Genomic DNA, 25,306 nt, shown 5'->3' on the forward strand with positions numbered 1-25,306 from the left:
ATTTCTTCTGTTACCCATGGTTTCTTCGCAGCTACCTTCTTTGTACCTATGTTTTCCTTCCCAACTTCTGCGATGGCCCTTTTTAGAGATGTCCATTCCTCTTCAACTGTACTGCCTACTGCACTATTCCTTATTGCTATATCTATAGCGGTAGAGAACTTCAAACGTATCTCGTCATTCCTTAGTACTTCCGTATCCCACTTCTTTGCGTATTGATTCTTCCTGACTAATGTCTTGAACTTCAGCCTACTCTTCATCACTGCCGGCCGCGGTGGTCTAGCGGTTCTAGGCGCGCAGTCCGGCACCGCGCGACTGCTACGGTCGCAGGTTCGAATCCTGCCTCGGGCATGGATGTGTGTGATGTCCTTAGGTTAGTTAGGTTTAAGTAGTTTTAAGTTCTAGGGGACTGATGACCACAGATGTTAAGTCCCATAGTGCTCAGTACCATTTGAAACCATTTTTTTCTTCATCACTACTATACTGCGATCTGAGTCTATATCTGCTCCTGGGTACGCCTTACAATCCAGTATCTGATTTCGGAATCTCTGTCTGACCATGATGTAATCTAATTGAAATCTTCCCGTATCTCCCGGCCTTTTCCAAGTATACCTCCTACTCTTGTCATTCTTGAACAGGGTATTCGCTATTACTAGCTGAAACTTGTTACAGAACTCAATTAGTCTTTCTCCTCTTTCATTTCTTGTCCCAAGCCCATATTCTCCTGTAACCTTTTCTTCTACTCCTTCCCCTACAACTGCATTCCAGTCGCCCGTGACTATTAGATTTTCGTCCCCCTTTACATACTGCATTACCCTTTCAATATCCTCATACACTTTCTCTATCTGTTCATCTTCAGCTTGCGATGTCGGCATGTATACCTGAACTATCGTTGTCGGTGTTGGTCTGCTGTCGATTCTGATTAGATTAACCCGGTCCCTGAACTGTTCACAGTAACACACCCTCTGCCCTACCTTCCTATTCATAACGAATCCTACACCTGTTATACAATTTTCTGCTGCTGTTGATATTACCCGATACTCATCTGACCAGAAATCCTTGTCTTCCTTCCACTTCACTTCACTGACCCCTACTATACATAGATTGAGCCTTTGCATTTCCCTTTTCAGATTTTCTAATTTGCCTACCACGTTCAAGCTTCTGACATTCCACGCCCCGACTCGTAGAACGTTATCCTTTCGTTGATTATTCAATCTTTTTCTCATGGTAACCTCCCCCTTGGCAGTCCTCTCCCGGAGATCCGAATGGGGGCTATTCCGGAATCTTTTGCCAATGGAGAGATCATCATGACACTTCTTCAATTACAGGCCATATGTCCTGTGGATACACGTTATGTGTCTTTAATGCAGTGGTTTCCATTGCCTTCTGCATCCTCATGTCGTTGATCATTGCTGATTCTTCCGCCTTTAGGGGCAATTTCCCACCCCTAGGACAAGAGAGTGCCCTGAACCTCTATCCGCTCCTCCGCCCTCTTTGACAAGGCCGTTGGCAGAATGAGGCTGACTTCTTATGCCGGAAGTCTTCGGCCGCCAATGCTGATTATTTATCAAAATTTAGGCACTGTCGGGGATCGAACCCGGGACCGAAGACGTTTTGATTATGAATCAAGGACGCTACCCCTAGACCACGGCAAAAAGGGATATTCCTTGTCAAGAGAAGTCTTCTTAGCATCATAAATAGGCCTTAATTTGAGGAAGAAATTTCTGAAAATGTAAGTTTGGAACACACCACTGTAATTTAGTGAAACATGGACTGTGGGAAACCCGGAACAGAAGGGGATCGAAGAGATAAAGCGCTGCAGAATGATGTTGAAAATGACGTGACTAAATATAAACTACCATCGACAGGGCTACCTGACAAAACTTTTAAATGCCTTACCCACCAACTGAAAATGTTTTTTATTTAATTTTCTCCTCTGATATATTACCCGAAGCTGAATGTCATTGAAAGCTATGCCCTTTCTCTTTCTCTTGTCCTGAGTCTATCTGTTTATCTGAGTACGACACTTGCAATCATGACCACGATTATTTGTTGGATATATTCCGATCTCTGTCCTCCTCTAAAGTTTTTACTGTCTACAGTCTATCAAGTAGAATGGGAATTATTCCTTGATGTCTTAAGACACGTTCTCTCATTCTGTCCCTTCTTGTCAGCCTTTACACGTTCCTCTCCTCGCCAATACTGCGAGGAACCATTTAATTTCTTATCAGTCCACCTAACTTCCGACATCCTTCTATAGGACCATATCTCCAGAGCTAATATTTTCTTATTTTCTTGTTGTTCCATAGTACATAATTCACTTCCAAAAAAATCGTTCAAATGGCTCTATGCACTATGGGACTTAACATCTGAGATCATCAGTCCCCTAGAACTTAGAACCACTTAAGCCTAACTAACCTAAGGGCATGACACACATCCATGCCCGAGGCACGATTCGAACCTGCGACCGTAGCGATCGTGCGGTTCCAGACTGAAGCGCCTAGAACCGCTCGGCCACTTCGGCCAGCTTAATTTTTCTTTTACCCAAGGTTTCGTCGCAGTAACCTTCCTTGTATCAAGGTTCTCTTTGTACAGCTTTTAGGAACCTCCGCTCCTCTTCAATTGTACTACCGATTGTGGTGTTGACGATAGCAAAATCTACAGCCTCATCATTGCTCAGTATTTCAGTACCCAACTTCCTTCCATATTGAGTCTTTTGGATGTTTCACTATAAGTTAATTCTGCTGTTCATAGTTATTAAATTGTGATCTGAATCAATATCTTTGTACCTGGGTACACCATAAAAGCCAATATCCGATTTCGTAATATCTGTCTGACCACGATGTAATCCAGCTGAACCGTGTCCCCAGGCCTATAACCAAGTATACCTCCTCCTACTGTGATTTTTAAACAGTATACTCGTTGTTACTGACTGAAATTTCTTGCAGAACTCAGTTAGTCTTTCTTCTGTCTGCAGCTACGAAGAACCATATTCTCCCACACCCCACTCTTCAGTTCCCTCCCTTACTGTAGTGTTTCTTTCCCCCATGATTATTAGATATTCATCTGGTTTTAAATGCCGATCTACAAATTCAGAATTCTCATATACTTTCTAATTTTTTCCATCTTCTGCTTGTAATGTGACTTATTGTTGTTGGCGTTGCTTTGTTGCCCAGTAATGAGCATAATTCCGCAACTGAACTGTTCACAGCAGCTGAGTCTCTCCCATAACTTCCTACTGATGAGGAAGTCCTGTCTGCTGGTGTTGATGTTACTTTATCTTTGTCTGGTCATAAATCCTTCTTCCTATTTTACTTCGCTGACACCCACTATATGAAGAGTGAGATATTTTATCTCTCTTTTCAGATTGTATAGTTTCCCTGCTACTCTCGGACTTCGGACACTCAACGTTCAGAGTCGAAGAATGTTACACGTTTGATGATTTTTCTCTGTTTTTCTCATGGTAACCTTCCCGTTCTCCCTGAGGTTCGAATGGAGGACTAACCTGGAGTCTTTTCTCAATATAAGCGTGACACGTTTTCAGTTGACTGGACATGTACTGCAGATACCAATTATGTGACTTTAATGTATTGGTTTCCATTCCGTCTACATCGTCACACCACTTATCAATGCAGATTCTTCCATCTTGTAGGGGCACTTTGCCACCTCAAGATTAAGAGAGTGTCGCTCTCTTTGACAAGACCGTTGGCTCAGTGAGTGATGACTCTCACAGTCCTAAATAATACAAAGGGTACCAGGTCTAAGAACGCCAGTTACCAGAAAGTTATTCTACATAAGTGTGTGCTGAATGAACATTCACACCGCATAGTAGTAAAGTGGGCAAAATTGGATTTTTTGACTGCTAGGAGTGTTATAGACGCTTGTGCTACTACGCTGATGTACGACGTGCGAAACCAATCGCCGACTGAGGCACGAATACTGTGGCAGTCGGCACGTCGATACACCTGAGGTATTGGACAGCTGATGGAACATGAGGTGCAGTGTTGGGAGGGGGGGGGGGGGGGGGGAATATAAGGAGCTGAAATGAAAAATAGTCACTAAAGTATTGTGCCCTTTGAGCATTAACATTCTGGCAGTACAGCTGCATATTATTTCGCCACCAAATCAGCCGGACAAAACTGAAGAACTATTTCAGTATGCCTAATGTATATTGACGTAAAAACTGATTCTCACGGACCAATCAGAGAGAGATCATTTCGTTACCGTTCAAACCATCAAGCCAAAAGCCTTTTCTTTGTTCATTCGAAATACTTTACGGGTTAACAAATTTTGAATCAGCGGTGTCTCTTCTAGAAAAAGGAATACATACAGTGAATTTAAACTTAGCGATTTACACTGGTTCAGAGTGCCAGCGCTTCGCCTGTCTTGAAATGAAAGAGTTAATAATTTTCACTGACAACTAATATGTTACCTGTATCTTTATGGTAACCGTTAATTGCTTGCTACGAACCTTAATTTTATGACTGTGTAGCTGTTGCAGAGAGACGGGAACGTTACAAAAGCTTTGAAGCCAATGCTGACAATTCCACCACTCCTATACGAAACTGGCATGTACTGCATCTTCGGGCAGATCATAACTGATCAGGTGAGTAATGAGCGACATACCTCTTTAAAAGCGAATAAACTTAAGATAATGATTATAACCAGACAGAATCGTACAAAACACTTCTGGGCCTGGTCGCCCGATGTAAACGACCAGGGGTAATACTCGTACTGGGAAGTGATACGATATCTGATATATGCTTAAAAACAGTGAAGAGGAAGTAGATGGAAGAACAACATTTACTGGAGTGGTTGTGGGAAAGTGTATCTTTCAAGCAAACCATATAAGAAATGCTAGTGCGAACGATTCTATACTGTTGCACCGATTGGCGTCCTTATCAGGCAGATATCGTAGTAGGTATTTAGCGAAATTAGATATGAAATAATAGGATCGTAACAGTTTGCCACAGGAAAGTAAAAAAGTGGAAATTTGCGCCTAGTGAATGTGAATTGGAATCTTTGAAAGAAAGGAAGCGATTATCTTCAGTATATTTTACAGGTGTGATTCGATGAAGTAATGCTTATTGATGAAAAGAAAACGATCATAAAACGGTGAAGAGCTACAAATAGAATGGCAGATGAAGCAGTACTGACAGAAATAATAGAGACAACGCTTGGTACTGATGGAATATTCCATGAAAGATTACTACCAGTGCGCCAGTAATAGTGCCATAAATGTGAATTAAAAGACTCATTGGCAGATTCTTGATGATAGACTGCAAATACACAATTAATTTAAAAGTGTGTATACAACTGAAGTAAAGAGAAAACCACTTCTAGTTAAGTAACCTACTGAAACAGAATATTGCACTGTCGTTATGAACTGAAAAGTTTATTTTTTATTGTAAATCTATTCATATCACTCTTGCGCACACGAAAAAGCAACGTACCTATGCTACGCCTCTTTTGTGCAGTTCGTTGGAGCCCGATGTATTTGCAACCATCAGTACTATTTGTGTATGCTGTTCAGTTTGTCATTTCAAGTGGATATTGGATACACCACAGCGATGCCATTCGAACACAGATCCGCTATCCGTGATACACGCAACTTTGAATATACAGGGTGATTCAGTATACGTTATTATACAAGTAAAACTTAAGAAAAAAGTTCATACACACATCAGAAAATGTTTTGCATCACCTCGGATCCCAGAACTCCTGAAGACAGACGTTCACAGTCCCTTTGATTGTTCAGAAATGTCACTAAACCCGTCCAAAGATGTAAACAACCATGCATGAGCACGGCCTATTACACGGAGGGGGTCCGACAGCCGATCAATTCCAGTCATTCCACCAGGAAGGAGGTACACGGCTAGTGTTGTTCAACCATGCCTAGACGGTCAATAAGGTGGTTCGATCGCGTCCGCATTTTTACTTTGTGCCAGGAAGGGCTCTCGACAAGGGAAGTGTCCAAGCGCCTCGGAGTGAACCAAAGCGATTTTTTTTTCCAAACATGGAGGAGATACAAAGAGACAGGAACTGTCGATGACATGCCTCGCTCAGGCCACCCAAGGGCCAATACTGCAATGGATGACCGCTATCTACGGATTATGGCTTTGAGGAACCCTGAGAGAAACGCCACTATGTTGAACATTGCTTTTGGGCGCGAATTGTCGTCCGTGAAGACGAATGCATCGCCAATATGCTGCCGATATGGTTGCACTATAGGTCGGAGGATGGCATTCACGTATCGTACGGTCGTTCGGTGCCATCCATGACCACCAGCGGCGTGCAACGGATCCACATAATGTCACCCAAAAACAGCAGGGAACCACATTGCTGCACTCGCTGGACAGTGTGTCTTATGTGTTCAGCTTGATTTGGTTGCCTCCGACGATCGTCTGGTTGACGGCATATGCGACACTCATCGGTGAAGAGAACATGATGCCAGTTCTTAGCGGTCCATTCGGCATATTGTTGGGCCCATCTGTATCGCGCTGCATGGTGTCGTGGTTGCACAGATGCACCTCGCCATGGACGTCGGGAGTGAAGTTGCGCATCATGCAGCGTATTGCGCACAGTTTGAGTCGCAACACGGCATCCTGTCGTTCCTTCCTTCCTTCAGGATAATGAAATCGCTCGACTAGAGTGGCCAGCAAGTTCTCCAGACATCAACCCTATCCAACATGCCTGGGATGGATTGAAAACGGGTTGTTTATGGACAACATGACCCACCAACCACTCTGCGGGATCTACGCCGAATCACCGTTGAGGAGTGCGACAATGTGGACCAACAGTGCCTTGATGAACTTGTGGATAGAATGCCACGGCGAATACAGGCATGTATCACTGCAAGAGGACGTGCTACTGGGTATTAGAAGTACCGGTGTGTACAGAAATCTGGACCACCACCTCTGAAGGTCTCGCTGTATGATAGTGCAGCATAGAATGTGTGGTTATATGAACAATAAAAAGGGTGGAAATGATGTTTATTTTTTATCCCTATTAAAATTTTCTGTACAGGTTCCGGAACTCTCAGAACCGAGGTGATGAAATTGTTTTTTTGGTGTCTGTTGAAACATGGGTCCGCAAATATTTAGTTACGGAGTTACGGCTAGTGAAAAATTTTGCCTGAACTTTAGCAACTTCCCTAATATGAAGCCATCGCAAAACTGTACGAGGTTAAAACAAAACGCGATTTCCTTTCATTTTGTTGTGTTGATCTGGTGAATCTAATAAAACATGTCCCAGACGTGTATCTGCAGTAGTTTTCCAGAACATCCATAGAAGTATTTTCGTAAAACTTTTAATTTATTAAATACTTGGCCCAATTTGAGTTTTAAATTTCATACAATTTCCAAAATTTTCAAAAGAAGTTGTAGAGAATTTAATTTTGGAAAAATGGTGGTAATAACGTTAACTGAAACTGCACGAACGTGTCAGATAATCTGCTTCTACTAATACCGTAGCACACGTGAATTAATGTTAAACCGGAAAAAACTAAACTCAGTTCTAAGGAAGTTGTACAGTGTATATACAATTTCACAATACATTCACAATAAATGTTCAAAAACGTCTCCACCGAGTTCAATGCATCTAGCTGCACGTGTATGAACAGATTTGGTTGCTCGTTTCAGTTTCACAGTGTTATCCTTAATTTCGCTATTACATTCATAATGCGAGCAAGTAATGTCTCACGTGTATTGACTTTGTCCTCATAAACTATGTCTTTCATCCATCCCCAAACACAAAACTCCATTGGTGTTAAATCAGGCGAACTGGGAGGCCACAGACATGTATCACCACGACCAACCAATTTATGTTGAAAATGTTCATTTAAATGTGTAGTAACGGGGTTGGTGAAAGGTGGAGTGGCGGCGTCGTGTTGAAAATACAGTTGCAATCGCGTAGCAAGTGGAACATCTTCGAGCAAGTCGGGTATTTCTTTTTGAAGGAATTGTAAGTACGTCTCGCCAGTTAGTTGTCCTGGGAAAATGAATTGTCCAGTAAAGTGTGTGTTGATTATACCACACCACACATGTGTGCTAAATCACTGCTGGAAATTGCGTTGCACTGTTGCATGTGGGTTTGCTTCAGACCGTACGTGCTCATTATGTGAATTGTTTAAATGACCTCGAGTAAACCGTGCTCATCGGTAAATAAACTGCATTTGTGTAACTACCGATTAGTATTGAACCAATTGCACAGCTCCAAGGGAAGGGCGGGATCTCCCGAATGTAAATGATGCACTTCTTGTTTATGGTAAGGATGCAGATTATTGTACTTCAGTGTACGTCATGCCTTAGATTGTGAAATGTCTAATCTTTGAGAGATTCGTCGTGTACTGGTACCCGGGCTACGTTTAACAGCATCCATAATTCCTCATTATCGTTTTCACGTATCGAGGGCCAGTACTGATTATGAACGCTAGGCAGAGAACCTGTCTCCCGTAACATTCGAAATACTCCGTTAATGGTTCGTGCATTCGCAATCCTCCGAGTTGGATAACGTACGCGATATTCGTTAACTGCAACTCTAGCGTTACCATCACATTAGCTATAAATACACACCATATCGGCGTATTCCTCTGACGTAAATTTGAAAGGCATCCTTATTTCATAAATAGTCTACAAACTGCAACACTTACTATGTGGTTTCACTTAAATACACTGTTATTATTATGTTATTTCACTGAACAATACAGAAAACTAACTCATTTTAAGGTTAAGAAACGGCTGAAACAACTCACTAACGGTGGCCGACAATGGCATAAACCTTTCTACATTCTTAATGGAAAGTAAATAAATTTACTTATAGAATAATATTTGGTTCTCTGGATGTTCTGGAAAACTACTGCAGATACACGTCTGGGACACGTTTTATTAGATTCAGCAGACCAATAACAGCAAAATAAATGGAAATCGTGCTTTATTTTAACCTCCTACAGCTTTGTGATGGCTTCGTATTAGTGAAGTTGCTAAATTTCGGGCAAAATCTTTTATTAGCCGTAACTCCGTAACTAAAAATTTTCGGGCCAATGTTTATATGAACTTTTTTCTTTAGTTTTACTTGTACAATAAAATATTAAAATATTTTCATATCTTCGTGAATCACCCAGTATGTCTTGTAGTGCACGCCCGCAGTTGAGGATACCAATTTTTCACTACAATTCACAATTTTTTGGATGGTTGGTACCTCAAAAACAATGCAGAAGAACTTTGTGCTGTCTTTCTGAAGACAACTCGGCGCAGATGGTACGAAACCGTCTTAACTGGATCAATTTTATATCTATGTGTCCATTACAAACAGCGTTTCAAACTCCGTAGAATCGTAGTATTTGAAGAAGGTGGGCGAGAAAACTGTTGGAATGGACTTGGAGTCACTGACGTCGAGCTCTTTTCACTGACGGTTGCACGATTTGCCTGACGACTAATGATGTCCGTACCAGAGTGTGAAAGCAGCCAGGAACCAATTCACATTCTCGGATGTGCAGTCCCACGTGTTTTGCAGGGAGATGGGTCAACCATGGTTTTTGACAGTATCGTTTGTATACATGCTGAACGCCTCTTTTCGTTACCGACTGCATTTTGAAACCTGTGTAGTCTCGGGAGTGGCTTCCTCAACCTATTGTGCAGACCAATGGTCAACGTATCGCCGATAATACACGAGAACATCATGCCCACCTCGAACGCACCTTCTTCCTAGAGGTAGTGATAATGATGTGTCCTGCGGTAACTACTAACATGAACCCAAATGAGCACGCCTGAGATCACTTGAAACTGCAGTAGATGGTCACAGGAGGCCTCCTCACTCAGTGGATGCCCTGAGGAGCGACATCTTGAGCACTCTGTCGACAGCGCGCGAGGGGACGTTCAGGCACTTTGCAATGCACGGAATGGAGTTACGTTGCACGGACTGTTTCCTAGCCCCACACTTTGTTTTTAGAGATGTGACAACGTGTGCACCTTGGTCGATCCAAATTTATTTACGTTTGTTATACGGTTTTTATTGTAACAGTGAAGTGATTTCTTTTTGTTCCATTAGATTTTTTAATTGCTTGTTCCCCTTGAATTTAGGACGGCACATGTTCACATATACGCAAGTGGTAAGAAAACATTTTTGAGTAGATCATCAAACTTCGAATATGTGTGAGTGTGCTAATCTTACTGTTGTTGATACGGCAGTCACGCGTTCGTGTTTCAGAGCGAGAAGCTGGTGAACTCTGCCATGAGCAGTGGTTGGGTCGACTGTGACCCTCGCTTCAAACACGACCTCCTGTTCCTCCTCATGGCAGCCAGGAAGCCTCTTGAGATCACGGTGGGCAAGATGAGCAAGTTGTCTAAGCAGATGTTAGTACAGGTCAGTGGACAGCACTTTAGATCATTCTTCACAGTTAAGAGTACCACTAGAAACGTCACGGATAATTCGCAGTTAATACCGCCATACGAATCTCTCGACTTTGTTTCGAATGCTATCGTACTGAGAAATACGTTTCAAACCGTTGCCCCAATATCAGATCGTAATATTTCTATTGCACGTAACTGTGACGAATGCTTTGAAGTAGGGTGCTGTAGTTATTTTTTTATGTAAAACTACTGAATGCAACGCAATGTGAAGGGGAAATCCAGAGTCCTCGGGGAGCCTACTTCTGATGATGAAGTAAAGAGAACAGCCGACTGTATCTTCGACAACACTGGTTAGTGGCCGGCCGAGGTGCCCGAGCTGTTCTAGGCGCTACAGTCTGGAACCGCGCGACCACTACGGTCACAAGTTCGAATCCTGCCTTGGGCATGGATGTGTGTGGTGTTTTTGGGTTAGTTAGATTTAAGTAGTTCTAAGTTCTAGGGGACTGATGACCTCAGAAGTTAAGTCCCATAGTGCTCAGAGCCATTTTTGAACTGGTTAGTGCAACATACATGAATCCAGAAATTATCCACATTACGAACGACAGTATATATGGTTATTAAGATTATTTTCACTATCTGATGCGTGGACAATAAGCTAGTTGTCTCGAACATCAATTGCGAACGAAAAAGAAACTGAGCGTCTGTAGTCTTGTATCCATAGTTCCGATAAGCCGGAGACCGTAGAGTAGCTCAACCAAATAAAAACGTATGAAACAAATTTCTGACGCCAATAGCAGTCTTACTGTCAAACAACAAACATACTTGACGCCTCTCCAATACCAGGAGCTGGTATTTCATCGCTACCCTTTCGAAGGTAGGTCAGTATGTCTACTGTTTCGGATCATGAAGAATAAGTTATATAGAGAGTTTCTACCAATTTCCTGAAAATTTTTACCAGCTAACTCACTTCTCTTGTGAGATGAAAATATGAATACTTCTTACACAAGGGAATATACAAAAGCTCATTATAGAGAGAACCAACACTGAAATAGGCACAGTAAATGAGAGTTCAAGTCCTATTTAAAGTCCACCGTGTGACCTGCAACATTCCGTATAATTTAGAGAAAGGCTACATGTAACAGATTTGCGGATCTTACGTGGTACGTTAACGTTAAAGCAGCGAATACTCGAATTAAATTTGTTGTTCGTGGTATTGTTGCCACATCCAGTTGTAGTGGTAACGTAATTCCTCTCTACCACTATGATCATGGAGTGTGGTACCCTCTGCGGCTGATATGCACCAGGTGTCTCAGGCGACTTTATGCTTTGGTGCTCAGATGGGCCAAAACTTCCTTTGAATTTTTCACTTATGAAGCTGGGCATTAAGTAGAAGGCATTCTGTCCCTGTCAGTTGAAGAATATGTAAATTCACAGGTCCTCAACATGTGAAAACTCTACAGTATTGTCACTAAGCGTGATTAGAATACCTTATACAGGAATTATGTAACTCGACAAGTCGTTTCGTCACCTATTAACAATGCTTACTGTTCCAAATATGTAACCATGTCAACAGCATTCGTAGCTCATACCACAACTCCAACATAGATTCCTATAAAATTAAGCTGTTCTGAGATCTATAGTAACTTATTTGGCTGCATTTCATAACCTAACTTTCTGACACTCATAACACCAGATAAGTTGCCAACGCTGAAAGACTGTTTTGCTGCAAAACTAATCACGTTTCTAGCTAGATTGAAACACTAGACATTCTTGTCTTGAAGTGACAGTCAACTGATTGATGAATGGATAGCGGCTATCACGTTCTTAGGTAATCATGTATCAAAACAAATCCATTAGAAATGTCAACTCACGTCGATGAAACAAGGTGATGAAGTGGAAGAGCTATAGAAGGTAAAGCTAAAAACGAGTACTCGTTTGCTTATTTACAAATATCATTACTGAATTGAAACAATAGACGATATCCAACAATGATATGAAGAACGACAAATTTTCTTGTATGTAGAAGAGTATTCCGTTACTCTGTTATGAATCGTGAACGATATGGATAACTTTTCTGATAATAAATCATCTAAATTTAAACAAAGTTGTGACTGTAACTCGGATTTCCTTGCAAATTGAAGTCACTGAGGTGTTTACACGTTAACTGTTTGCCAAATTACTTCCTTTTGCGACAAACAAAACTGGTTCATACAGTTAATAATTAAGATTATTGGGCATTTTTATAACGAATAAAACTTACTTGTCGACAGTGAGTTTTGTAAATTATGATAATTTTTTTCTCCTTATTCATGTATTCTATTTCTCAGACTAACGTTCGTTATTAAGGTTTAGTATGACATACCCTTAAATTATCTTCTGAATTACTACTATACTACTAAGCCATATACATTTGTGTGTGACGTGGGAAGCTTACTTGGTTTTCAAATTCTGATTTAAAAATGGAAAAAAATATAGACCATTGTCTCAATTACGACTAAACCACTAAGCTTTCTATATTTGTGGGTGGTGTGGGAATTACGCATGACATTCAAATTCTGATTTGAGAGTGCAAAAAATATAGACCAATGTCTTACAAAGTATTCGGAATACAAATAATTGTGCTTCAATAGATTTTTTATTTTCACAGGTGCTGAATGGATCCTATGCTTTGCTGAACGTGGTGTATCATTTCCATAGTACGCAGTAAAATGAAATTAAGCAGAATTTTGTAGGAAATGCAGATCAGAGTACAATGACATAATAATAAAATCTATATGCAAGTGATAAACGCTGGAATTTGAAGAAATTTACACTGCTGATGGACATGCACATACCAGGACATATTTATTCAACAAACTGATATATGCTAGTGGCTACTTTTTCTGCAACTGTTGCATTATATTACGGCTTCTTCATTGAATCATTGCTATGAATGACGTCTAGCCTAGCGTATGTTTCTTTTCATTAAACGCATTTCAAACATAACTAATGATATGTGAGTGGAATTAGTTAAAAACATAGATTATGGTGAACATGGCTGCAGTGAATTAAATTGTATATAACAACAAATTAAAGACACAATCGTAAATAAACCTTGATTTATTAATTTAATTTGCAAAATAAACCAAAGAAAAAATTTTGAGAAGGAATTAAAAGCTATGAGGTCTTCTGTTTCATTCTTCCACAAACAGTAAAGGACATGGAAGAACAGCTATATGGAATGGACAGTATCTTGATTGGAATGTAGAAGATGTACATCAACAAAACTAAAACAGGGGTAATGGAATTCAGTCGAATTAAGTCAACTGACGCCAAGAGATGTTACAAGTAGGCGATGAGTTAGCAATTTGGGCAGTAGAATAACTGATGAGCGGAACAGAGAATATATAATATTTAGACTATCAATGGCAAAAAAGCTTCTGAAGAAGAGAAATTTGTAAACATCAAATATATATTAAAGTATCAGCAAATCTCCTCTGGAGGTATTTGTCTGGAGTGTAGTCTTGTACAGCAGTGAAGCGTGAATGATAAGCAATTTAGGCAAGACGAGAGTACATGCCTTTGAAATGTGGTGGTACAGAAAAATGCCGATGACTAAATGTGTAGGTCTTGTAACTAATGAGTAGGCACTGAATATAACCGAGGAAAAAGAAATTTGTTGAACAACTTGACTAAAAGAATGGATTGGTTGATAGGACACATTCTGAGACGCTATGGGATAACCAATTTAGTATTAGGATTAGGGGAAGTGCTGGGAAGCAGGGTGGGGGTGTGAATAAAATTTTACAGGTACACCAAGGGATGAACAAAGTAAGCAGGTTCAGAAAGATGTAGATTGCAGTATTTATTTAGAAATGAAGAGCCTTGCACAGGATAGAGCAGCATGGAGAGCTGCTCAAAACCAGTCTTCAGACAGAAGGTCTGGACCAGAACAATAACAACATTCTGACTTTTAAATGTAGGAATTTTATTGTCACTAATGGAGAGAAAGGATAAACCAAAATTGTTTGCAGGTAAGGCTCTCGTTTCTAACATTACGTATAGCATCATGGAATTAAAATATGTCACAAAATGCCGGCCGTCGTGGCCGAGCGGCTCTAGGCGCTTCAGTCCGGAACCACGCTGCTGCTACGGCCGCAGTTTCGAATCCTGCCTCTGGCATGGATGTGTGTGATGTCCTTAGGTTAGTTAGGTTTACGTAGTTCTAAGTTCTAGTTGACTGATGACCTCAGATGTTAAGTCCCATAGCTCCTAGAGCCATTTGAACCATTTGTCACAGAATGGCTGACTGGCACATCAAATAAAAAAATTCACTTTCCCTCCTCTTCTCAGCTAATTATGTTATGCAAGATCTTCCTTTTTTCCTACACATCTATCTACTTGAAAGTTCCGCCAAAAGTAGTTGGCAAACCTTTTCGTTTACCTAGTTGTGACGAGTCCTCTAGTTAATTTCGTTATACAGACACTAAAACTGACGAGTAGCTAAAGGGGGTCCAGAGTGGAAGGAGAATCGGTTATTAAAATACAGAAATGTGTTGTTTGGTTCCACTACGCAAATAATGCATACCTTGAGATGATGTTTGGAATCGAATTGCTGGTCTGATAACCAGTTTTAAGTTTCACATATGTTCCAGACTTCACTTGATTTGTTCATTTCGTAATTCACATTTTCTATATTAGTCTGATATTCTTGTACAATCATAAAGTTAATATAATCAACAACTAACTGATCCGTGTGATTAAAGGCTACAGGGAAAAACATTATTGTTGGAAGGTTAGAGATATGTTTCGTGATCAATTCGCTGCACTTCCCCAACTTAAGTCGCTACATAGACGATCATCCTGTCACCTCTTGAAAATTCATGTGTCAGTGTCAGATGAGTGTGCCTCCATAGCAGATCAGTTAATATGTTTTGCTACCGCTTTGATTACACGCGTATATTTCTTAGTATCGCAAAACACGTGGAAGGATTTAAAAGGGATTTGCTCAGCATCGTGAGAAAAATTGATTAACTGCTTGAAGGAACAATAATAGACCAAGCTGATGGTCTGGAAAGTATTATTTTAACCGTATCCGCGTTCCTATAAATGTTAGATGATGCTGAAGTTAGCGGACGACCCACCAGTCAGTTAACAGCATATACCTGATAGTGCCTGATCACTGAGTTATTTATTGCAGTAATAAATAAAGTATCCAAAATAGTGGCGTTGTAAAAACTCTGAGGTACCGAACTTCAAACTTTGGGACAGCAATCAGAATTATATTAATACCTCTCCTGAAAGCCAAATATAGCAACACAGCATCCCTGTATCAAATCACAGAAGCCCTCTGGGAGAACCTTTTATCAGACTTGATGGAAAACGTTTTATGGAACATTCTAGCAGGAGGAACGTGAAACAGCCAGGCGATTATAGCAGGATGTCTGTCTTGCTGGCGATTGTCGTAGGCGAGTATTAGAGTTGTCTCCCTGTCCAGTCTCTTCTTACCCCTGTGGTGAACATGTCCAGAAGATCATACACCACGCATTCATATAACTGATAAACCTAGACAGGCAAAGATTTCACCTCCTTCAGTGCGGATGCACAAATACGTCCGACCTCCTATGGGAATCTCAGAGTGGCGAACTGGGTTATAATAGACGGGGACGGTGCACAGGTGACGGACAATGGGAATATGATGCGGGCGTCAGGCATAGCAAGACTGTCCGCGTCGTTGCGCCATTGCTGTGTCCTGGGTGGCGCAGTAGTTAACGCACCTGCCTCGTATTTGTCCGCCCCCAGTAGCTGACTGGTCAGCGTGACGCATTGTCACTCCTCTGGCCCCGGGTTCGATTCCAGGCTGGGTCGATATATTTTCTTCGTCCAGGGACTGAGTGCCGTGCTGTCCTCATCATCATCCTGTCATCCTCATCAACAGTAGGTCGCCGAAGTGGCGTCAAATTGAAAGACCGGACCAGGCCAATGGCCTGCCCGACGGGGGCCCTAGCCATACGAATAATAAAGTGTGGTGTCACCGCCAGACACCACACTTGCTAGGTGGTAGGTTTTAAATCGGCCGTGGTCCGCTAGTATACGACGGACCCGCGTGTCGCCACTGTCAGTAATTGCAGACCGAGCGCCGCCACACGGTTTGTCGAGAGAGACTTACTAGCACTCACCCCAGTTGTACAGCCGACTTTGCTAGGAAAGGTTCACTGAGAATTACGCTCTCATTTGCCGAGACGATAGTTAGCATAGCCTTCAGCTAAGTCAATTGCTACGACCTAGCAAGGCGCCATTTATCCTTTGCTATGTATCTAATGAAGCATGTACAGTAACAAGACCAATGTTCACCAATTGTGGATTAAAGTTAAGTATTCCAGCAGCTACGTACTTTTCTTTATAGCATTCATTACGTATCCTGTTTCAGACCTCACGCCAGCCTGCGTGAGTTTAAGCGCGTACCTTTCGGTTACCCGTCACTGTGGACTGGCTGTCTTGTCAGTCCACAACATAAAGTATCCAAGAAATCCCGGATCTGAATCGCGGTTCGGTACACATTTTCGTTCGTCGACGCTGATTCCGCGTAATGCACATGAGCCGTGGTAAAAAGTTTGCTGTTTTGAAGAGCGCCCCGCAGCGCCTAGTGTGAAGCAGTCGCCCTCTGTTTCTGGCGGTGAGGCCACTGTGTCAATCGCAGCTTTGGTGTCTCCCTCTGGTGCGAAAGGGGAAAGGTTGCCTGTTCACGTGCATTTAAGGGGCGCTATGAGCTCGCCAGTCAGTCAGTCTGGGGTCAGTGAGCCAGTCTGGGGTCAGTGAGTAAGTTTGGGTGAGTCTGGAGTCAGTCTGGGGTCAGTCTCTCGTCCTCAGCTTGCTAGTCTGTCTCTCGTCCGAATTTGTGGCACAGTGAGAGGACTCAACGAGTGATCGCCCGGTCGGCGGCTTAGTTCCAGCATCTGAGTCTGCGCGCTAAGCCGCCAGTCTGCTCGGGCTGCTCAGGCAACGGTCATTGGCGATTGGATCGATCGGTTGGTCGGTCGCGCACTGAGACACAAGATGACTTGTCCGCCTTGAGCGTCGGCGCATGTGAGGTCGCCACGTGAGTCCAGTGGGCCGCGCCGTATAGCGAGGGGTAGTGGCTTCGCGGCCGACACGAGAGCAACAGGAGTCAACCCACGACATCGGTCTGGCCGGTGCGAGCTGCGACGCCGTGAGACGGGTGATCGGCGCGCCTTCCTGCGTCCGTTGAAGAGGCTGGCAGCGGACGGTTTGGGAGAGCGTTTTGGGGGTGCTGCGCCAGGTCTTCGCCAGAAATCGCAGTTTATTAGAAGTTAAGTGATTGGTGATATGTTGTTTCATTTACTTGTTAAATTCTACTTGTTTTCTTGGTGAGGTCACCAGCCACTTTGTTTTGGGGTCGCTCCACCATTCTTCTCCGTTTGCCCACCCGCGGGAAGGTGGTTATTTATGAATTGGGTGGTCCGTTTTTCCCTTGTGGAATAGGGGCGGGTTAGAGCAACCTGCGGTTCTGGTTGTTCGGTAATCTACCTATCAACCTGCCGTACGTTAATAGCTGCCTCTGTCATGTTTGTCGGATTTGGTCTGTTAACGAATTTATTGATTGAAGTGTAACGGCCTAATTCCTGATATATATATATATACTTTTATCTTGCCTATCATCTTGAGAGGCGGTATATGTGTACTTTAGAGCATGTTTGGCCAACCTTGTATATTTTTATGTAAGATTGCATTTCATGGGCTTTTATTTAAATGGTCATTTTAGTATATAAAGGTTGCCACCATTCCACCGTAAGACTTTTGTTAGAAGTTAAAATCAAGTTGCACCTTCAGTGGCAAGTTAATCTTTTAATTTTAGTGTTTTGTACCATTTCCATCCCTCCTGCGGGGTGCATAGTTTGTGTGCTTGTGAGAACTGTTAAAACTTTTACTCTAAGGTAATCTGATGTGTTGCAGGTTTGCACCTGTCTAGTCTTTCAGAGGTTGTTGTGAGCAGTCGGGACTATGGCCGTGTCAAAAGGGAGTGGCAAGGTTCTCAGCCCGAATACCCATTCACTCAAAAATTTGTTTCTTTCTGCCTCTGAATAAATTGTAGCTTGATATTTAGAGGGTGCTTTCTGCTTATAATTTTTAATCTGTTTCTGAAAAAAAAGCTTTTGGGAATAAAATTCTCATTTGTTAAAAGCAATTTCATTTTGATTTCATCAGTTACTCCCTGGCAACTACTTCCAAGCTCACATAGTGTGATTAAATATGTTAATGCTCTTGATGAATCGCTAGTAAATAAAGTAAATTCTTAAGAAAAGGTTTTGAAAGTAAATTCACGGTTCAGCACCGCTGCAGCCGATAGCAACATATCCTTCAATTTACTCATTTATGAGTTACTTTGTATCAAAATATGTAACATACACGTATCTGTTGGTTGATAGACTTAAAAACTTCCATTTACTACACCTCAGGGGACTACAGACCTAGCTATAAATTTCAACTTGCTATGTCTGTCTGTTCGTGAGAAGAAAGGGATCTCAAAAGACAGACAGACATTCGGGTTGCAAATGATGACAAAATTCTTTCCGTGGTACAATATTGAAAATTAACAAATTTTGGATTTTATCATTTACTTGTGCTATGAACCCTTGTTTCTTGCCAAATTTCATTATTCTACGCCAAGTTTTGATGAGGCAGTTTTCAGCTATCAAAATATGTGACATAAATTTTCGTATCTTTTGATTGCATTCGTTTAGAAGCTTACATTAATTACACCGCTAAGAGACCTTAAACCCTAGCATGTGAAATAAATTTAAACTTTCCACGTCTACCCGTTCCTGAGAGGAAAAGGGTTAACAGACTGGCAAATAAATAGATAACATATGTTAACAAGTATTTATTTTGTGGAATACAATTACTAATTAACAATTATCGGACTTTCTCCTTTAGTTGTGATGTGAAGCCTTAGTTCTTACCAAATGTCATCATTCGAGGTCAATGGGAAATACCGTATAGGTTCTGATGAGTGAGTTTCCGAGTATCTACGCACACTCATCAGCCAGAACATTATGGTCAGCGACCAGTTATCGATATGATCCCGTCCAGGCGATATCAACTTCACCAGACGAGGAATGACTGCTGGTCAGACATTCGCATGGTGCACGTATTATCAGTGAGTTTGCAGTTCGTGTGTAGAGTGGGGGAGGCGCGCGGTCTATCTCATTTTGAACTAAAGCAGACTGTGATGGCACGGAGGCTCGGCACGAGCAGTTCAGAAGCTCCGCGACTTCTTAGGTGTTCGAATAGCGCTGTGATAGTCTCTTCAACACTTGTCGAAACCAAGGTGAAGCGAAGTCCAGACGTCGTGTGGATGGGCATACACTCGTCATTACTGATGTCAGACGTCGTAGGCTGGACAGTCTAGTAAAACATGGCAGGCGGTGAATGGTGGTGGAACTAACATCAGACTTTAATGCTAGGCAGGGTACAAGTGTGTCTGAACACACAAAGCACCATGACGGCCAAGGAGTATCGTGCACTGATTGTCGATCACGTACATACCTTCATGACGATCATATTTCCCGACGGCAATGACATTTTTCAACGGGGTAATGTGCCATGTCACAAGACCAGGAGTGTTACTGACTGGTTCAAGGAACACAGTGGCCAATTTCAATTGATGGAAAATTTTTGGAAATTTGTTGTATGTTCCTATGGGACCAAGCTATTGAGGTCATCGGTCCCTAGGCTTCCACACTACTTAATCTAAGTTAAACTAACTTACGCTAAGGACAACATACACACCCATGCCGTAGGGAGGACTCGAACCTCCGACGGGGAGATCCGCGCGAAGCGTGACAAGGCCCCCTAGACCGCACGGCTACCCCGCGGGGCTTCAATTGATGTGCGGGCGCCCAACACGCCAGATCTGATCGCCACGGAACATCTCTGAGATGTGATCCGATGTGGCGTCCCGGAATTTAAAGGAATTAGGTGACCTGTGTGTGCAGATGTGGTGCCAGCTCCTTCCTAGCGACCTACTAAGGCCTCATTGGTTCCATGCCACGACGCGTCACTGCCGTTAAGCGTGGCGAAGATGGATATACCGACTATCAGGAAGGTGGTCATAATGTTCTGGCTGATCAACGTATGTTACATGAAGGGCTGTATCTTTTGATTTCATTAGCTTAGAAACTTACATTTATTACACCGCCATACGACCTTAGGCGCAAGTATGTGATATAAATTTCAGCTTGATACATTTACCCGTCCCCGAGAAAATGGGTTTTGAACAATCGGACAGACAGACGGACAACAAAGTGAACTTATAAGGGTTCCATTTTTACCGACTGAAGTACAGAACTCTGAAAGTGGGAGTTTCTTGTAAAAGCAGGACTCAAAGTCAAAAACAGTGAAACAAACAGTTTTTGTGTAGTTCAGAACATAGAGGCTTTGCCATGATTTTGCGGCATAGGTCAAGTTCCACCCTGATCAGCAGGTGGCGCTGCAGTTGAGTTTTTTGCTACGATAGAGTTTGGGGGAGCGTAGGAGCCTCTTGCTAGAGCTCAGCTATTCTTTGGAGTCGTTTAGGTGTGACTTGATTGTACTGTTAAATGAATTATAGTTACTGACTATTTGTTCAATCACTAAAGAATTTGCTCTATACATATGCACATTAAATTTGAGTGTACCTATTTAGTTTTTTATTATTAGTTATCATCACTTTATGCTTTTGTGATTGTGGTTATTACTTGATCTTGGTACTTATCAAAGGTATTCGCCAACGGCGTTACCCCAGTGGTAACACCGTTCCAGTCAGATCACAGTGGCTAAGCGCTGTCGGGTTTGGCTAGCACTTGGATGGGTCTCCGTCCAGGTCTGCTGAGCGCTGTTGGCAAGTGGGGTGCATTCAACTCTTTTGAGCTCAATTGAGGAGTTACTTGACTGAGGAAAAGAGGCTCCGATCACGAAAACTGACAACGGCTGCAGAGCGGTAAGTTGACAAGATGCCCCTCCATATCCAAATACAGTGACGCTTTTCGGCTTAGGATGACACGGCGGTCGATCGGTACAGTTGGGCCTCCCGAGGCTTGTTCTGACAGTTTACTTTTAGTTATTAGTAAAGAAATGCGTGATATTTCAAATACGTTTGTGCTCCCACAGTCCCCCGTAGTGGCTTTGGAACGATGAACTGAGGCATGAAGTGACCATTCATCGACAGTCCTTCGTAGGAACGGCGTCCGAGGTGGTACAATAGCTCTGCCAGGTACTGGAAGAGTCAGTGTTGCTAACTTGTTTGAGACAGCATAAGTACTGATAGTGCAGCGGTTCAATTACCTTTGGACGAGATGGATGTGTTTATTACATTTCTCGAAGGGGATGTGTATTCCCAATCGTAGACCAGGGTGGCACATTTCGGAAATTTTTTACGTGATTTTAACTCACTGTGTAATGAAGGGAAGACAGTGATGTGGTAAAGTATCTCCAGGCAAGTGCGCACAAATTCAGAGAACACTTAATGAAATGTTGTTGATAGCATCGTTACACTGGAAAAAGTCAGTAACTCAGTAAATCTGGAGCAATGTGGTGAAGATTGTCAGGAACAGGAACTGGTGGATCTTCAGGTAGATGCTAGCCACTGGGGTAGTTTTCAAAGCTGCCTTACAGTCTTTTGGAAATGATGAAATAAGGTAACATATTTTCTGTCCAGATATTTTGTAGTTTTTGTATTACTTGATGTCGGCTAATGAGCTGACATTCGTTTTTGGGCTCCGGTACATTGAAATCTTTCAGAAATTTTTATTACAGACAAAGCGTAGTTTAGTTTCGCGAGTGACCTCGACTGTCGCATTGAGAGAAACAGATGGTTACGCAGTCAGGTTTGCCTACAAATAATCCCCGCTAAGGCAATGCGACTTTTGATTGATATGCAATATGGTCGTGAATGAGGTGATGGCGAACCTTTTCGTACCTATCACAGCGAAGTTTCTCTCTAAAGCCGTCTTTGTTGATGTAACCACGCCCATCGGACCAATGTTTATGCTGCACGGCTTAGAGTGGCATCTTATTCCAAAGGAACATGAACCTGAAGACTAAACTGGACCGCGTGTCTACCGGTACTTGCCCCATCGAAATCACATTTACCAATGAAACTTTTCACACTGAGTTTCAAAAGGTGACACTGATTTCATAGAACTGAAAGATTTATGGTGTATAGTACGAGGTACGGTACATGATCCTAAAGTTCCTATGCCCACGTACTGACGCTCACTTTAATTTCGGGTTGTTATTATTTTTCCGAGGTAAACATTGCTTGTATCGATCTTTAATAACGACTCACTTCAAATATTTATGAGTTCTCAATCCCGTCGAAGAACACGGCAACATTTAACAATTTTATTGAACTTCTCACGGCATGCGGCCATGTATCGTCTAACCACGTCTGACATCCAGCCACGACTCTGCGTTATCATTGCTTTCCTCGTCACCCCTAACGGTTGGCGTCCAAACCGACCTCTTCGGTCGTTGGTGGTTCCTCTGGCGGCATTGCTATTGTGCTAGGTCGCTACGTTTAACGTGCAGATATCGAATCTCAAAGAGTAACTGCATCAAAAGATAAAGTAAAAAGGGCAGTAAGGGTTTTGTGTATTTCATTAAACAGAAGAGGATGTGGCACAGAACGTTTTAGAGGCAATTAATTCACTCAACATGTCGTCGCGAATCATATATGCCCATTCTCTCAAGGGCTTCCTCGAAGCATTGTCTCAAAATGTTGAAGGGATCAGGTATATCGTTCACTGGCTGGATTGTTGCCTGCCGCGCGAGGACGGGCGGGGGGGGGGGGGGGGGGAGGGGGGGAGGGGGGGGTGAAGTGGAGGTGGAGTGAAGTATAGACCGCCCGAATGGCAGCGGCCACTGGACTTAAGTCATTCATGTGCTTTACTTGTGGGGGCCACGGGCACCTTAAATGCGACTGTCGGCCAGGGAGACGGAACAATGCAGACACAAGGCCGCAGAACTAAAGGGTCGCAGCTCGGGAGAGTGGACGGGTCGCAGCTGTAAGTGAGAGTAAAGGGACTGCAAACTCAACCATTGATTCAGATTCCGGTCATTTGCTATGAAATAAATTCGAAGCCACTTTGTGCCCTTTTAGAAACTGGTAGTTCTGTTACCGTCTTGGGGGAGGGTTAGTTCCGACCGCACCAATTTGTGTGTGGGACGGATCAGCTCAACTCGCATCGTGTCTCATATGTCACGGCCAATTTCACAGCGTTGCTTGTGTGAGATTACGTCAAGGTAAAACTGCATATTCCAAACTGTACCTGGGTTATGAAATTACTAGCAGCTCAAGGGTTTTCTGCTATATTAATTTTAAGTTCGGATGTTATCTGTTATACTGGGCTAATCCAGAGTTGGGAGGATGAATTTTTCATATTTAAATTTTGTAAACATCGCATCCTCCCGTTTTTCAAATGTATGGTGTTTCCCTTAGCTTCCATACAGCCAGAAGGAGGTGTTAATAGTGACATGCAAAACTATTATTTACCGCTGTATCAGAAGAATCGGCTAGGAGCATTGTGTACTAAATTCACTAATGTGTTGACTGATAATCTGCGGCTAACGAATCTCATGCAGTAGAAATGCGCCTTACGGATACGGAAAGCGAGAAAAGTGGTCCAACTAAGACATTCATATTTCTTTACGTACTACACGAATATAGAATACAAAGTGGGGGCTCCTATTGAAAAAAACACAGTTGATATCCGTTTGACCTATGGCAGCGCCATCTAGCGGGCCAACCATAGCGCAATTTGGTTTCCCCCTTCATGCTAGACGAGTTTCGTTCTTCGTAGTTTTTTCGTTTGATGCTTATTTCGTGAGATATTTGGCCCGGTCACTATCAATGGACCACTCTGTATATTTGCCAATGAATTCATCATAAAAAATATTCCATCACAATTTGTAACCTTCCCGTATAAATAAAAACATAAAATACTTAAATCTGGATAATTAAATTCTGACGTATTAAAAGTGATAAATCTTAACTCATGAAAAACTGATGATTTTTTGCCGTAAGCAGTGCTACGCCATGGCTCTGTGAAATCAATCTGAATCTGTCAGTGAGAAATAAACTGAAAATTCTTACCTCGTGATGGTGTCGCCGGATAACGCTGTCTATATATCTGCTCGTAAATGGCACAGCTTAGTGCAATGCTGGCCTATCTACTAATACTGGATAACATTTTCTGAGATCTGAATTACTAGAAAAACTGACTTTACTTAGTGACACAGCTGCACAGCTGGTCGTCTGATTACTAAAGAACACACAACAATGTCCTGACAAATATTCCGAAATATTTTAATTTAGATAAATAACTGGATCGGGACTCGCAATGACTGAAGGAGAAATTATACTTTTAGAGTTGAGTGGTAAAACCAATTATATTCTGAAAATATTTTACGGTATTGATAAAGATCTACAATCCATTACACGGGAGAATTGAATACCGTATATTGCAAATCTGGGTCAACTGATGCTGACGAATCACAAAAGAAAAGATTGAAATAAATTCGTATTAACATCTCAGACAAGTGACTTAACTATGAGCTTGCCAGTAAAAATAATAAAATTTACCTTACAATAAATTGTTGACTTAATTACACTGTTGATTTTTCATTATATTATCAATTATTCATTTGTTCATCACCATCTCATTCCATGGTATCATTTAGCTCTACGGCTGATCACAATTATTATTCAGTTCCATGTAATAAAATTTTACAGTTTGTTCTGCACTGTGACTTTAACAACTACTAACTATAAAACTGCGCTGTACCAGCGACAGACTACAACAACACTGTAGCAGCGACCGACTACAACTGCTGCAGAGACTGCTCTGACCTGCGACTCTATTGCAGCTCTCTTTTAACAGGGGTAAAGATATTTTATGTCTCAGGCAGCGCCTGTAAATTGT

General features: G+C 42.1%; 1 protein-coding gene across 1 annotated transcript in view; it reads left to right on the plus strand.

Annotated features, from left to right (window-relative positions):
• Positions 1-25,306, plus strand: part of LOC126414387 (odorant receptor 43a-like) — a 196,965-nt gene that overhangs the window by 73,381 nt on the left and 98,278 nt on the right. The window contains exon 3 of the mRNA XM_050083345.1: positions 10,204-10,349. Within this exon, the coding sequence (XP_049939302.1) occupies positions 10,204-10,349 (146 nt within the window). The remainder of the gene's footprint in view (positions 1-10,203; positions 10,350-25,306) is intronic.

This window comes from Schistocerca serialis, chromosome 1 (assembly GCF_023864345.2).
Source record: "Schistocerca serialis cubense isolate TAMUIC-IGC-003099 chromosome 1, iqSchSeri2.2, whole genome shotgun sequence".
Lineage (NCBI taxonomy): Eukaryota > Metazoa > Arthropoda > Insecta > Orthoptera > Acrididae > Schistocerca > Schistocerca serialis.